A 16,900-nucleotide genomic window follows, 5' to 3' on the forward strand; every position below is an offset into this window, starting at 1 on the left:
GGGCCTTGATGTCCGCGATGCAGCCAGGGCAGTGTTATCTTTGCTATAGGCCGAAGCTCTCCTTTGTAAGAAAGAGCAGTAGCAGCAGAACCACCAGTGGGTACTGTGGGCACCTCGGCCGTGCCTCTGGTAGCACGGTCTGCTACTCCTGAGCAACGCTGTTGCTGTGCGGGCAGGACCTTGCTGGCAGCACAGGAACCAAAAAGTAAGGAAAGAGTAAGCTTGTTTGAAGCGCAGGCACTTGGAGGAGGAGAAGGCAATGGAGAATAATGAAGCAGAGAGCTAGGAACTCCCCCAGCTGCAGAAATGTGAGCTTAATTCCCACTCTGAGTAACACAGTATTATGTACAAGTTGGTCCCCTCCCTCTGCTGCTGAGGGGAATATCTTTAACCTTGTTGATAATTACCAAGTCAGCTCTGTCTCCAAGTTTCCTTTTTCAGATGGCTGTAATAAGGCAAAGTTAACCATTTTCCTGCTTATCAAGGTGTATCACCCTGGACTCTGAGCTCAACTCTTAGCCCGGAGTTATTTTGCAGGAATTACTGAAGTAGTAAGAGACACAAAAGCAAGAGTTTTCCAACTATTTATTAGGCATTAGACATGCTTCAAATTCATCCAGCTGAGAACACAGTTGCACAAGATCAGCAGTGGCAGTAATAGTGCATTAACCATCCTCTCCTGCAAAGTGCTAGAGGCACATGAGCAAGCAGCCATTTCCCTTAGCTGTTTGCTCTTCAGGTTTCAAGCCTAGTTTTAAGCCTAGATCAGATGCAAAATTCTAGGCCTAAAAAGCTCCTTAAGGTGCCCAGGTCCAGGTACTGTCAGCAGCCAGCCTAGCAAGGTTCTGATATGGAGTAGGTACGTAACAGCTACAACCACACCTGACAGCTTAAGGGTGTGAAACATTATGCAAAACCAGGGTACAACCGTTCCAATTTTATTGTACTAAGATTGATGATTTCTAGTTTGAAATGAAGCATTGCTTGTAAAACAGCTTATTTGCTTCACGTGTTAGGCAGATCAGAATACCTGCTCTGCTCTAATATGCCTTGCAGAATGATTTAGAAGACCTTCAGGAGTTATATCACACACTTTGTAGGCAGCTTTCCAAATCTACATCTGGCCTATATTTAATTATTTAAATGTAAAGGCGCTTTACATTTTCTGGAGTGGTTGGTCACAATTCTGCAAGTGAATCACCCTTTGAGCAACTTACTTTCCACTGCTGTCTCCTAGCTACACATGCACGTATCAAACCTCAGTCTATCCCCCCCACCCACACAGATCTGGAGTTTTACCTGTTTCAGGAAGTTCTAGACAAAGCTTCTATGATCGTGAGACCACAGACAAATTTCACACACATTGTACAGCCTTAGAAATAGTCCCTTTGTGGAATGCTTCTCACAACACAGGCCACGTATATTATCTTAACAATGTAATTTATAGCTTTTGCAACTCAACAAGCTAGACTTGAGGCTTAAGTACTAGACAGACAGACCTCGTAAACCCCAGGTTTTATATATACTTATCCTCTGCGTATAGCTATACAGCATGTGTTTCTTGTCTGACAGAAGACAGTTTGTGCAGAAGATAGTTTGGATGTCATCAGCATGCAATTATACATGCATCTAGAGGAGGAGAAGTGTACACTCCTGTTTCAAAACAAAACCCTGCCTTTCCCCCTCAGCTAGAAAACTGCTGTTTGTTTGTTTTTCAGTAAGCTGAATGTAAGAAAACTTTGGTTAAAACACAATGTATGCCATGGTTTTTATAAGATAAATAATCGATTGCCACAGGAGCTATTCTGCAAAGATTTTGTCCTTATAAAAAGGAAAGAAAATACGATGCAAAGATATTTATAAATATCTCAGCATTAGAACATACATAAAAGAAAACACTGAGCACTTAAACATATTCAGCGTACTGCAGTAAGAGGGACAGAAGTTACACAGTTAAGCGACTCAAGGGGCTGCGTGATGACCGAGCCTCATTTATTTCAGCAAAACCCACTTAATCCTTCATTAAGAGTCCATGCCGATAGCACGCTTGCTTACACAGCGAGGAGGAGTTTCGTACCAAGTTACAGAGCCTCTGTCTTACTTCTGAACAGCACTTCCTGTTGTGGTTGGTGTATCTGCATCAGTGTAAAACTGATTGATTTGGTCTTTATACTTCTGCGCCACCACTGCTCTCTTCAGTTTCATGGTTGGTCCTGTGGGGAAGGAAACACAACACAGGGTTTTAAACAGGACGGTTTCCGCAGATGGTGTCATTTTGAGACACAGATCAATATTAGACTGAAACGAGCCTAGAGATAGATTCAGACTGCACAAACAGAAGCTGACTTCTGTATTGCTCTTTGTGATTAATAAAAGCACCCTTCCTTCCCCTGTGGCTTCGAAGCAGCACAACCATCCAAGCAATGGTTGAGGCAAAAACCAAATCATAAGCAATGCTCAGCACCACCAGGCAGGTTGTTGCTGCCTCACAGAATTAGGAAGCACAGTATAATCCATTCCACCCTGCTGGCACAGAAACTCCTTCTCCAGCTCTGCTATACAAGAAAAACAGTGATGAGCTACATCAAATGCTTTTGGCCAGCTACCAGTGCTTTTGCAAAGCCAAGATGGCTGACATTGCCTTGTGCTACCCTACCCTTCTGCAAGGGCCTCCATTTCCCAAAGTTTAACTGTTTGACAGCAAGGAATTATAAAATGCATTAAAAAATAAAAATAAATAAATTTAGAAAACACTTATGACATGGTAGAACAACAGAGAGGAAAGGCCTTGGGTGGGTTCGCATATTGGAGACTCTGGTTGTGACACCTGGCATCCAAGGAAAGGAATGATGTGGGTAAGCCTAAATGTGCCACCACTCACCGAGCTCTCCCCCAAAGAGCGAGAAGTCTTTTTCCAGAAGGACCCATTTCTGGACTTTCTGAGCATTTGAGACTGCTCTCTCATTGACTGCTGAAATTCCCTTCTGGATAGCTGCGTAGATAGCTAGGTCTTTGCTGCTTATGATTTCAGAGACTTTGGTAGCCTTGCTGCCCAGTTTGTGGCAGTATTCGATAGCTTCTGGAGTGAGGTCATCTCCTGGCTCTCCAGTTTCTTCCTTTACTTGGCACTACAAAGACAAGTTAAAACAGGTAACTTCAGTATTACTAAACACTTGACTCCTCCTATACTACTAAGCTTTTCAGCCGTGGGAAGCTGCTTTATCTCCTTCCCCACCCTAGTACCAGTTGTACAATTAACCAAACGCTAGTTTTCGTAAGCTTTGCGCAAACCATTGCTTCAAGTGAAAACAAACTGAGGCAAAATGCAAATTAAACACCATCAGCTCTCCACATGCTCAATACCTATGTACAGTATTAAGGAGCAAGTGTGGTAGAGGACAGCCCTTCCAAAATCTTCTTGCGCTATCCCCCTTTTCCTGGTCCACTGCTTTGCTTTACTACATCCCACAGCAGCACAACAGGCCGTTGGAAACGGACACATGCAGCACCTGACTGAAAACAAGTGCAACCCAAGCAGCTCTAGGGCCTGGCTCTGTGCCTCTTCTGCAAGGGGAAGGAGGGTGGCAGTCAAGGTCTCAGTGAGACACAGTTACCAGTGTCCTAAAAATCACAGGCCTGCAGGGACTCTCCTATCCTAGGCAGGAGCATCAGCATAGGCCACCATGTATGTATCACTATAGATTTTAAAGTCAGAATGTTAAAAAGAAATCACTTGACAGCTTGTTACCATCTGGACTAATCTGGGACGTACTGAAAAATAGGTAAGAAAAGTAGAAGGATTTCTTCATCAGTCTATTTTATCTTTTGCTTCTGTTTCTTTCCATTTTCTGTCCTATATGGTACAGAGAAAAATGGTTGCCCTGAACAGCAAAAGAATCTCATCTGATCAGATGACAAATACTCATTTTCCTGCATTGTTACAACTGGTGTTTGCAACTCAGCTAAAGCAAGTCATGCTCCATGATGCCTCAGGTTTCTAGAAGAGTAAGATACTGTAGAACATTCAATAGTTCTCCTTCCCACTAGGACTAAACACATGCAAAATAATCTACGTCCTTTCAGCCCTGTCCCATGGTAGATTCCCCATCCTACTTTCCATTATTTTAAACAGGCAGAAACAATCCTACCTTTAGCGTCAGAAGCATAGCAAGGAATTTTGCTTTGTCTCCAACCAACATAGCGTTGCTAATGATGGGAATGGCCTCTTTTACAGCATCCTCAATCGGAACAGGAGGAATGTTCTCACCTCCGGCAGTGATGATGAGCTCTAGAAGACAGTCAAATCTTGATTAATGCCTAGAGCTTCCCCCTTCCCTCCTTCATAAGCCAAAGCTACTTTATAACACTTTGTCTATGCAGAGCAAATTGTGAGTCTTGCAATGTCCCAACATTCTTGTAAAGTAGTCAACCAAAAGGACTTTTGTCAGGCGAAGAGAGACAAGACCGAGGCAAGTAAACACCACGTCAAAAGCTGCTTTAATGTCTGTAGTCTGAAAACATGAAGTTTAGAGTAGGAGCACCAGCACCTGAGTACTCTGCCATAGACAGTCATCTTAGAGAAGACATGCAAGTTGATACCCAAGTTGCTCAGAAACGTTTAAGTCAAAACTTTGCTGTGTCAGAGCAGAAAGTTTTAGAAGCTGCATATACTGTGCGGTACAGAGCACAGGTGAACCTGCCTTCCCTGGCTGTCTTTTATAGAATTCTTAAAGGGTCCCCTCCCCACAACTGTTTATCTCTTTTTAATAATTGGAGTCTTATGTGAAGTTGGATTTGTTTAGTGTTGGTCAAAGTGTTGGACACTCAGGCTGCTCTCAAGAATTGCTTTGCAGCAAGCCATTTTCACAACAAAGTTAACCTTTAACAGAAAACAACAGCTTAACTAGCGAAACTAGCTGAAACTGGATGGAGTTAGCAGTCCACGCAGTCAGACCTGGACAGGTCCAGCACTGCAGAACAAGCCAATGATGCACTAACTACAGCTTCTGAAATCAGAGGATTTCTTCTTCCTCTACAAGCTCACTCTTTGGTTCAGAGGTCACCTCCCTTCTCTGGTAACACACTATGTACACACACTGCAGGCATATTCATATTGAAAGCTTCAGTGGGAGAAGCATTCTTTAAACATTCTCCTGTGCAAGCCATGACACAGACCCACTTAATTGGCTTGATGTGACATATTGTATCATGGTACTGCATAACCTCAAGACAAGAGCACAGAAGCGAGGGGATGCATTACCTTTAATTCTGCCAGTGATGTAGAGGAATCCATCTTTATCATGCTTGCCAAGGTCACCTGAATGCAGCCAGCCATCTTTATCGATGGCCTCTCTGGTTTTTCCTTCCATGTTCAGATAGCCCATAAAGACATGTCTTCCTGAGAAGCAGATCTCCCCATTGCCCTCACCATCTGGCTTATGAATCAGTGTCCGGCAGCCTGTAATTTCCTTTCCACAGCTTAAACAAAGAGAACACAAACACCACTATTTTTTTCAAATGCAATAGCTAAACAGCAGAGTAAGATTATAGCAGCACCCACTCAGGGTAAAGTGTTCGAACAAAGCCAGGCAGCTTTTTATCACAACTGCTTCAGCAGGGACTTTATAAACTTAAAATACATCTGCTTATGTAATAGAAACTACAAAAAAGTTGTTATTGCAGAGATCAGTGCTCACACACCTGGTGTTTTCCACATATTGTTCTTGAACACCTGAGGCTTTGAATTAGAAGATTTATGTCCTTGATAGCAAACTATTACTGATGGTGGTATTTACTCTATAGACTAAACACTTGGGGACTGAACAAGCCATTCAAAGCAACAGCATTTTGTTCACGATCTTTATTAATCTGATGTTAAGGTGGATTATAGGCTAGAGTTACTAATTCTTCTTTCTTCCCATAAATCCCCTGCTTCCTCCTCAGTTCCTCAGTGGGCTAAAGAGCCCAGGCCAATTAAATTTAAGTAGCACTGCTGTTGTCCTTGGCAAACCTCTTTATCTCCTATATGTGGCCAAAACAACTGGCTCCCTAGTTCTTTTTTTTTAAACCAGCAACAAGGCTCTAGGGCAAGCTGAAGGAGTTGAACTGCATCAGGTGAGACAAGTCATGCAAGAGAAACCTTAAAGCAGCTCTGTTGCTCCCTGTCAGCAGTACCCTACCCATAAAAGGATATTTACCTGCTAAGCTTGAATGCATGAGGCAGAGAGATTGTGTGAGGCCCAGAGCTCTCACTCATGCCGTATAGCTCATACACAGGAATGTTCAGACTCAGAAAAAATTCTAGTGTCTCTTTGGTAATTGGGGCAGCTCCTGTGTAGCACTTTGTGCACCGATCCAGTCCAAGAGCCTTTCGAACTTTCTTATATACCAAGTGCTTGGCTAAGCGGAAGTTCACCGGGACTTCAGTATTTCTGTAAAAGAAAAACCACTATAGGATCTCAGACAAAAAGTGAAACTTCTCCCCACTCCTCTTCTCCTCCTCCTCCAATTTCAGTTTATTCAGTTTAAAAAACAACAAAAAAAAATCCTCCTCCCTCTACCAAGCAAGCTCTGAGCCTTGTTACCACCAACAACTTTGGGTTTTATTATCCATTATTTATTATAGTGCTGGCCCATCACATGCAATACAAATTCTGATCTGTTTATACTAGAGTTCTCCTAAGATTCATAATGCCCTTTAAATGCAGATTGTAATTACCCGTTCATCTGTTTCAGGTTTGTCTGCAACCCGACTTCCTTGGCCCATGATGCCACTTTTCTTTTGAGTGCAGATGATTTTGCGCCTACACATTTCATTTTTTCTTCCATTTTTTCCCAGACACGAGGAACTCCCAAAAAGGCAGTTGGCCTCACCTCCCGCAGGGTGTCTATCAAAGTGCCCTAAGTGAAGTAGAATTTAATACAGCTTTCAGAACCACTTTTGTACGGACCTCAGGTTAGCACAGGTCACTAGCTGAGGCCTAGGACTCTGCCATCAGTTTTTATGAATCACTCCAGTTTTGAACAGAAATGCCACCACAGTTGAATGCAAAGCATCATCAGCTAATACCAGCCCTCATCTTGCCATGCTCCCCAAGAGTAAGGAACCCCAGAGATACTGAAGCACCAGAGAGGTTTTGGAGAGAGAGGAAGGGTCAACGTTTTCAATGCCCATGCTGACACAGCATCAAGGCAAGAATCTCATAGTTCTCTTCCCAGGACATAGATTTAATTGTAGTAGCATTTTGCAATATGGATAGAGCAAATACAAACCCATTGCTCAACCATGCCATTAAAGCAGAAAACTAATGTCAGGTGAGATAGCAAGAAGCTCCTAGTTGTGAAGTGCTTGGTCAGCTCATCCTAGCTTGTAATACAAAGTCAAAAAGCAAAGGTCAGTCATGCAACGCTCTTCAAACCAACAGACCCTTAAATAGGAGCAATCTGCCACTATGCAAATAAACTAAGTTAACATGGGTTTTGGAATCGTAAGATTAAGTCAACTAAGTTTGTTTTAAAGCATCCATCCCCAAACAAGTGTATGGGTACAGGTTTTTTTATTATCTTCTATTTTACCTTTAGTGCATCTGGTTGAGCAAAGAAAACTTGTGCTCCAAAAGTTAATGGCAACCAAATATCTATCATCTGTGCAGCAATGTGACTGAGGGGCAGATAGCTGACCACCAATTCTTGCTTTTTTGTAGCATCTGAGAGTTGTATGAAACGCCCTGCTGCTGCTGCAGTCCATGTCAACTGTAACGAAAAGACCCAATTAGTATTAAGTGACAGCTATTCTGAGCAGGTACAATACAGACCATGCAGTTCACAAAGCAAGTCTAAAACTCCCTGTGATTTTAAAACCAGGTATGCCCTTCAGCTGATCTCTACTTTACCTCCTCCTGTACCCCTCTCCCCCAAGTGCACGGTTCTTGGAACACGCATCTGAGAACAACAGACAAGGATACTTGCATTGTCATGACTGAGCATTACTCCCTTTGGCTGTCCAGTTGTTCCTGAGGTATATATTAGTGTGCAGCACTGGTTAGGCTTCAGCGACTCAACGACATCCATGAGAGGATTATCTATAACATGATCGGCAATGTCCATGAACTCCTCCCACTGTATACGAAAGAGAAGAGCTTGACCATTTTGTAGGCTTTCACATATGAAATTTAACCCTTTGCTACACATGAAGAGAAGGAAACTTATTCAGGTTATTAGAATGACAAGAAATCTAATCACAAAGCCATTGATGCATAAAACTCTAAAATTCTATGTCCAAAGTCAGTACAAACAGGTCTGGTAGACTTTGTAAGAGGTTGTGAAAGATGCAGTATTAGTACCATGCTATTTTCTGGCTGCCACAGGAGCATGGAAGGAAACAGAAAAGGAGAGATATCTACCCTGAAGAAGCTTCCTAGTTCTGTAGCAATTACTTCTTGTAGTTTTACTTGTACCTTAGAGTACTATATATATATATTGAAATAGAATAATTTCAGAAGCTTAAGTGTAGCAATACTGCAGTTGCACTTCAGTGGGAGAGGATGATTCTATAGGGGGCAATTTTTGTACACTCAAGGTAAAAACCTACAAACTAGTGCCAACAGGAAAAGAGTACTGTTGTCCATAGGAACGTAAAATCTTATTTTTGAATGTACTATTCTCAAATGTAGAAAAATACATTTGAAACACTCGTTTTCTGCAGGCACACTGCACTGTAGCAACCTTGGTTTCCATTGAGAGTGCCAAGCAGAAATACCTCTGGGACCTCACACGGCCTAGCAGAGGTCAGTACACCAGCACCCTTCCCTTCCAACAGGAATTGTCACGGTTTGAACAACAGTGAAGACCCACCACTAGGCAAGTGATCCCTCACCAAAATCAACAGGAACTCAGATTATGACAGTCTCATGGAAGGATGGTTGCTTATAACCCATCAGGCTAAACACTGCCAATCTTTACAAGCCATTAAGACGGTCAGTACTTACAGAATACAGGTTTGGTCTCTTCTCCCTTGGCTTTTCCCCATACATGATAATAGCTTTCAGAAGAGGTAGTTTATGCTCAATCTATGTTAAGAATGGAGAGTCATCAGAAACGCTTAAAAAGAACAAGCAGGATTTACTTTAAATAACCCACTAGTGGACATGCAACTATCTACACAATGGAATACGCTACTGTTACTTGCCGTTTTAAGCAAAGTTAAGAGAATCTTGTCTGTGTTACTGAAAGAAGAAAGGGAAGTTTCAGAGACAGTAATCATTTGGACTGAGATGTTGATACATAACCTAAGGGATTTTCAATTGTTCATTTTGGTTTGTGATATTTTAAGCTTGAGGCTTTGCTATACTGTGGAACGATCATCTCACTTCTAGTGAGAGATAGCACCAGTGACGGCTCATCTGGCTTTGAACAGGGAACACACAAAGTAGGCTTGATCAGTTCACCTTTGCTTTCAGATACAGCATTTCCCACAGGTATCTTTACCCTCCCACATCTGTCAGGTAAGGATGCTGTAGCCTCCAACCATTTTAACAAGTGTATTTACTTCTAAGATTTTCTGCAGCTGTTTATTGTTTTCCACAACGATAATGTTAGCGCTACAGTTCTCTGCTATGTAATGGCAGGCCTCAGGAGAGCTTGTAGTGTAGATACCAACAGCAAGTCCACTACAAAAACAAAACATAGCAAAATACAAAATTAGCAGGTAAGTAGAGCAATTGACAAAGGATCAGCCCATTTTAAAATTTAACGGAGGAAAAACTTTAGGAAGAATATTCCATAAAACAGAACAACAGGAAGTAGAAGGCTTAGTTTAAAGAGGAAAGGCTCTGTTCGGGGGCATGGGAAATGTCAAAATAGTGTAAGGGGCCAAGGTGTCTCAGATGGAAAAAAGCTACCAAAATTCAGTACTAGGAATCTCTAGCCTTTCCCATCATCACGTTTTTAATGCAGATAAGCATGCTTTTGGATTAACCTACTGTTCAGCTTGTTTTGAGAGAAGTATATGGCTAAAAATTAATTTTTAGTCTCATTAATTCATAATCAAGTAAAATGACAGTTTAGGCTTTAGCTAGCCTTACTAAATTCAAATTAAGCAGCAGTGTTTTTACAGTTTTAATCAAAAACAGCTTCTCATGTAATACGGAAATTACTATCTGAAAGCTAAAGTTCAGTGCATGTCAAGAGAGAATATTCATTCTTACCCTGCAAAGATCGCTCCAATGTCAGCAATAAACCACTCTGGAGAATTAAATCCCAAGATGCATACTCCATGGAAACGCTCTAGTCCCAACTGTAAACAAGAGATGAGATTACAGCAATCTTGTTTTCCCACTGAAGAATACTTAGAATTAATTGACAGACCTTTGCTGTGAGCACGTCAAGAGAAAAGTTCATGCTATTAGATGGGGTCATTCATATTGAAAAAGAAACTCCAAGACTTAACATGGAGTCAGTTAAATTTGACATCAGACACTGTCCTACTTTATCAGTAGGCAAGGGAAAAAAATTTGCGTAGGTCTGCATTCAGTATGCCTAGCTTACTAGTACAAACAATATTATAAAGCTGCAATCTAGCTAGTTATCAGTTCCCTTTGCTGTCTTGGGCTGAGAAGGAGAAGTTAAGAGCTAAACTAGAAAACACCTACTGAGAGATACAGTCATTTAATACAGGTTAGATATGTCAAACATTATTAATGTCAAGAACAAAAAGCTCCAATGACAGTCAAAGGCATTTTGCTATGAAATTCCCAACATTAAAGTCCAATCACCTGAACTGTTCTCTCTGCTCTCTGTAGTGGAAAAACAGAATTATGTACACTGGAAGGTCCCACAATAGGAGGAAAAATTGTAACAGTAACAGGAAATGCACGGAACAGTTGTTTCTCTCCCATTCTGAGTGGCTTAACACTGAACAGTACAGCCAAAAGGCTCCACCAGCTTTGACATTTAAGTTGAATTCATATGCATCCCTTGAAGTTTTTTCCTGGAAAGATTAAAATTTACATGCCTCACAAGGGACTTTGTCCAGGTTTGTCAAATGAATGCAACACCTCCCCTTTAATATTTTCACACTTACATTCATTTAGTTGAATGAGGAAGCAGCTTGTAAGAATTTAAACAAAAACACTGTGATAGTTACAAAGATGTTTATGGCATTTTCAGGTATCTCCCTGTCACTTCAAGGCTCAGCTACACCCAGGGAATTTGCAGGATTAAAATAAATTTGACTACAGTCATTCTAGCAAATTGATTGAAGGTGACAAAGGAGGGGAATTCAACAATAGTTTACCTTCAGAAAGCTTTTTGCTGCAGTCCAGCATTCACCATAGTACATTTTATACGATAACTTCATCCAATGGCCATCCTTTTTGTATGCAAGGGCATAATCATCACCATATTTTCTAACTGCTTCGTCAAAGAGCTCAGGAATTGTCTTAGGTTCCTCACTGCCTATGCCTTGTTCTTCCATCCTCAGTTTGACTTCACCATCTCGTCGTGTTGTCCACAGACAGGGGGTAGGAGGTGCAAACACTGTTTTGAAAGAAAAGTGTTCAGCATCTTGTATTTAGAAATTGCTTGCTGCCATAATAGAAATGTGTGTGCATGCATCAAACATATGAAAGCAAACGCTAGTATGCACCTTTCTTATGAGTTATTTCTTGTCAAGTTTGCCAAATGACTCCCATTATTTTAGACTAACAAATGAAGCCTCAAAAGTACATTCAAAATTTTCTTGCGTTTCCCTTTGCATTTACCTCTTCCTTTAATCTACTTAACAGGATGACCCTGTTCTACCCTAAAGTTCTTGTGCAGGTAACTGTGGCAGCTTCTTGCAATGGTCAGATATACTGTACTTACTTTCTTTCTCCTTTTTTTTGAGGGGGGGAGGAGGGAGATGATTTAAACATATGATTATTGGTATATATGCATTAGGCAGTGACACTACCTATTTTATTCCTTGAAGTAATCATCAGTGCTTCATAGTCTAAGTTCAAGAAGTTTCTGGAGAGACTGTCTTGCAATTTTGAAAATCATATTCCATTGTGGAAGAATAAATTTCTCCCTCTCATTTAAGTAATAATTCTAGCCACATACAGTAATTAAAATTTCTTTCTGTTTACCTTTGCAACGGAACATGTCCATCTGAGATCCCTCTGTTTTAGTGTCTTCAACTGTCTCAGCACTGTGGACCTCAACAATTCTGAAAGGCAAAAGCAATTAGCACTGGATAGACTGCAAAACAACACAAGTTCATTCACATTGTTCAATGGTCATTTCAGAGAACTTTATCATTTAGTTATGTTAATCCTTGGATGTCAAACAAGGATTAGTGGTTCCTGATCTTCTGTAATTGGCTTTATTATTCCTTTACTAGCTCAGTTTGCATGGATAGCAATGTTACAGCCCCATCTCAGAAAGCCCACAAGCTTTGCCTGCATTGTTTTTATACACCCTAATTGTAACTATCCTTTCAGACAAGCTTCAGAAGAATCCATAAACATGACATCCAGAAAGCAGCCAGAATTTAACATCACAGTTCTGCTGTATGTGCCTGAAACAATTGCCACAGCAATGAGAAAGAGAGGGACGGAAGGGGCATGCAGATCTGGTGCTTTTCTCTGCAACATGCGAGTCTAATAAAGGGAGCAGTCCCCAGCAACCTTATTCCTATGCAGTATAATAATCCCATTAGTAACCTTCTGGGAGAGCCCCCAAACATTTCCTGCAGAAGACTAGGCCAGCTGAAGAGCAGGAAATTGTTTTAGCAGGAAATCCTCTTTTCACAGGTATTCCTAAAACGTCACTCCATCAGACCCCACCAGCCTCATATATTTTCCTTGTCTTCAACCATGCTTATCACAAGGAACTTGTACCAATATACCTGTTAACAATTTAACAGTTACACCTTTTGTTTTCAACCTTGCAAGATCTGGTAAAAGGCCACATGCTGGCTTTTGTGGACCACAGCTCCTCCTCTTTCCCTTTCCAGATAAAAGAACTTTGTCAAACCCATAAGTAATGAGGATATGGAATAATCAAGTCATATGTCCCACTCTTCTGACTGCAAGTTGCATGCTAGTTCCTGTGAGATTTGCTATTTGATTCTTTGTGCTCTGCTCCCTACGATGACACCTCCAACCTCTGACTAACAGAAAGGTGACACTTGTTTCCATACCCTGGGCTAATACCCTACTTGGACCTTAGTGGTCAGATGAAGGCACAAGTTTTAGTCTACACAAAATTATATCTCCCAAAAACCAAAAGTTCCATCTTGCCTTGCTGAGCAGTCCTTCCAGGAGTCTTTTGCTCCAGGCTGTCATGAAGGTGTTTGTTTCTTCACATCAATGCTAGGTATTTAGTCTTCCCCATTGCAATTTTTGGTGAGAAGTTGCCCTTTTAAGTACTGACCCTCCGATTTCAGGGAGGAGAGCACCTCCCGGTGTACCCACCCAGGGTCTGGAAAAGCCGTGGTCTTCTGGAATGCACCAGGGTTTCATGACATCACAGACATCTGCCCACCAACTTACCCAAGCCTGTGTACATCCTCGTATTTCTACAGGGGCAGTTCTGCGACGAAAATAAGTCCTGTTATCTCTGTCTGGCATTATCAGAACATACTTGCAAATAGGCAAGTGCCTCTTTGGCATGGGGCAGAACTGGTTCCATGCAAAATCCTCACTCTAATTCTGACAGGATTCCACCTAAACTCACAGTTTCCTCCCTTTCTACTAAATCAAAAAGACAAATCAGTACAAGGTACTATGTGAACTCAGCATAAAGAACTAAACCGCCCCTATTGTATTTTCTCTTAATATCTAGGGGATGGTAAACTATAATTGCTTCGGACATCGATATCACAGGATTTAAGGCAAAAAGAAGAGAACAATTAAGTTGGACATGGCTAGTCCTGTGTACTGTCCAAAAGCAGAATTGCCTCTCTGATCTAATCTGTAAGCTAGAAATTCAAGAGAAGTAAATCAGATTTTTTTTTGTATTATTCCTGCAAAGGGGTTACTAGATCATTCTTACTCTGCATTTCCCTTGTCATTACTGAGAATGTTTTTCAGAGCAGATTAATCTTCAGCTGCAACAGTTTTGCATCATTTCACCACCTGCTTTTATAATCAGAGCATGCAAGCGACCCAGTAAAATAAGCAGAAAAATTTCTCAGCTATTTCTCTTACAGTGAATCAAAAGCTGTCCTTTCCCCCCCCCCCCAATCACTATATGCAATTCAAATATTGCTTGAAAAAACAGATAAAGACTGTCTTGGAAGTCTGTCAGCTACGTCCCATTATGTTGTGGTAAGATTTAGACCCTTAACTATTAATCTGCTCTTTAGTAAGAGGCTATTTAGATTTACAGATGGACTAACACACTGCCTAGGCTGATAAATATCAACATATGTAGTGCAAATAAGCGATCTCCACCAAAGGCATACCTCTATCTGATTAGAGCACAGCAACATTTCAAACAAATGTGCTTACCTGTTATGTATTCTAAGTATTTTAGAAGTACCTTCCCAATTAAGTAGATTTTACAAAGTTCCTTTATGAGAGGTGATCTTTTTGACTATGCAAAATATTCTACCATTCCTACGCTTTAAGTATATAGTAAATGAATACTTTATTTCAAAAGCCAAGCTCTGGGCTCTAGTAACTGCGTACAGCAAATACAATTCTGTTCCTCTTCTCCTTTTGAGATAGCTAGATTGTAGATCCAACTTTCAAATTTTGAAAGTAATACCAAATGTTTGTAATTTCTTCCAAAAAATCTTAACGCCCCAAGTAATCTAAATAAACATTCTCAAATAAAAACTATATCCTATACATACAGTTGCCCCAGAGAAAACAAAATCTTAAATTAGACAAACCTAGGTGAAGAGTTGATGAGTACATCATCCAACGACACCTCACATTTCCCTTGAGCATCCGAATTAAGATAAGCCACGGAGACTGGTTCTGCAAGTGCCATACGTGCCTCTGACTCACACAGCGTTGTCCCTGTAAAAATAGCTTTTTTTAAAATGAAAATAGGATCAAATGCCACAGTGAAATCGGTTTCCATTCATGGAGCTATCTGATCAAGGCAATCTCAAAGCAGATATGACTCAACACTGCTGTATTTGCATGAATTACAGTAAAGTCTAATAGTGGATTAAGTGCACTTAACATCATGCTTGGATCACCTGAAAAGCTTAATCAAAAGCATTCTATAAATCCACTCTCACATCCAAAAATGAGCATGGCCTTTGCAGTTTTTAAGAGATACTGTGATGCTAACATTTAAATTTTACACTCTTTTGCCCTCAAAATTATCATTCAGCTTTCAGACCTCCCCCAAAAAATCAACCACTGCAGTTTCGGTTTAGTCTTACAGTGCATCGTCTGTGCTTTTGTGCAGTCTCTCCTCTCCGCAGCCTCTCAGGATGAGCACAGATGTGTAATATCCTTTATTTTTAAACTAGCGCCCACAAGGCAGATCTATAGTATCTTATGTCATGTGTTCCCTGCCTTGCAATTGGAAGTGGCCCATCACCCCACACCAGGCTCCTTATAAGGAAGCCCTAGTCATGTGCCTCCTGCCTGCAACACCAGGGCGTACAAGGAGGTTTTTAAAGCATGCTGGGATGGTTGAGGGTTTCCTCTTTCCTACCTGGAACACACCCACCACAGCTGCGAAGGGACGGAGCCCTCGGCTGCTGCAGAGCTGAGCCGCTCTGCATCCAGCTGCATTTGTGCACTCTGAAGACTTCATCTGCTTTTGCAAAAATCAGTGTTCGACAGCTGTTGTATTTTCAGCAGCTTCCTAGCTGCTTTCAGTGGATGTTTCAGTATTCGGTCATTACAGGGTTTCATCACCTAAACGAAGTATTTTCTAATACTGAACTGAACGTCAGTTTTGTTCAAGGTTTATGTTCATCGAAGACCTTTAATGCTTATGACTTGACAGGTTGCGCTTTTATCGCTTCAAAGAAATTCTAAGTGACTGGAGACGAATCTCATCTTTTTTAAAAGTGGATGTTAGCTTGCTATTTTGTACCTGCGTTAGACAGAAGTAATTTAAACAGGCAATGTGAAAAACGTATTTCTCTGAATGACGACAGACATTAGCTAAAGGAAAGATCTCTTATCTTGTTGGAGGCAGGTTTAGCTCACTTGGTTAGAGCGTGGTACTGCTAATGCCAAGGTCATGGGTTCAATCCCCTTATGGGCTACACTGAGGGTTGGACTAGGTGATCTCCAGAGGTCCCTTCCAACCTTACCATTCTATGATTCTAATGAATCAGACACTGCTAAGCAGGGGCTGAAAGAGAAAATGACTCTGCAACTTTCTGTCTCTTGACAAGGATGGAGAAAATCATGGTGAGCTGCAACCCATAGCATGCTGACCTGGTCCTAGTTCAGGAGAGCGCACACACGCACCCCTGTTTCCTTACCCACACAAAAGACTTGATGTTGCTTGAACCACAATCTGCTGCTACAGCCTACAATTCACCATACAAGAAAAGTTTAATTAATAAGAAGCTGAGAGAGCAGGAATCCCATCTCTGAAGCTCTGAGATATGCGGCAGGCTTTGTCCCAAACGCCATTCTAGACTGGAACACCAGTGGTTTATTCTGTCCTTTTAATAAAGCAGCTGGGAGAAAAGGCATCTTATTTCTACAGAATAACCTAGTGCTAGTAACACTCACCCAGAACTGTGAAACATGGGTTTAGTTCCCTCCCCTGCCTGAAGGGATTCAAACCCACACCTAGGAGATCTGTGCTAGCTACCAGACTGTATGGTACCTATCTGGAGGTTTCACTACTACCTCTTACACAGGAAGAGTCCCAGTCACAAGACCCCCTTTCTCAATACCTTACACATATTTCTCCCCCAAACCCCCCACAA

General features: G+C 41.4%; 1 protein-coding gene across 1 annotated transcript; it reads right to left on the reverse strand.

Annotated features, from left to right (window-relative positions):
* Window positions 1-568: 568 nt before the first annotated feature.
* Window positions 569-15,468, reverse strand: ACSBG2 (acyl-CoA synthetase bubblegum family member 2). Its single transcript, XM_062596388.1, has 15 exons — window positions 15,383-15,468; window positions 14,879-15,008; window positions 12,126-12,205; window positions 11,294-11,535; window positions 10,206-10,294; window positions 9,548-9,668; window positions 8,988-9,068; window positions 7,969-8,118; window positions 7,576-7,752; window positions 6,719-6,900; window positions 6,198-6,431; window positions 5,261-5,478; window positions 4,149-4,288; window positions 2,882-3,128; window positions 569-2,213 (listed from the first exon to the last, which is right to left on the reverse strand). Exons 1-15 carry the CDS (start codon window positions 15,387-15,389, stop codon window positions 2,098-2,100), a joined length of 2,214 nt encoding a protein of 737 aa, XP_062452372.1. The 5' UTR covers window positions 15,390-15,468; the 3' UTR covers window positions 569-2,097.
* Window positions 15,469-16,900: the final 1,432 nt, after the last annotated feature.

This window comes from Rhea pennata, chromosome 27 (assembly GCF_028389875.1).
Source record: "Rhea pennata isolate bPtePen1 chromosome 27, bPtePen1.pri, whole genome shotgun sequence".
Classification (NCBI taxonomy): Eukaryota; Metazoa; Chordata; class Aves; order Rheiformes; family Rheidae; genus Rhea; species Rhea pennata.

Excerpts from the sequence above, each read along its gene's own strand:
- ACSBG2 (XM_062596388.1), bottom strand. Across the intron at positions 9,669-10,205 it reads ATTGGAGCGATCTTTGCAGG|TGGACTTGCTGTTGGTATCT; the intron begins GTAAGAATGAAT and ends TTGTTTTTGTAG. Across the intron at positions 9,069-9,547 it reads AGCTGCAGAAAATCTTAGAA|ATTGAGCATAAACTACCTCT; the intron begins GTAAATACACTT and ends TTCTTAACATAG.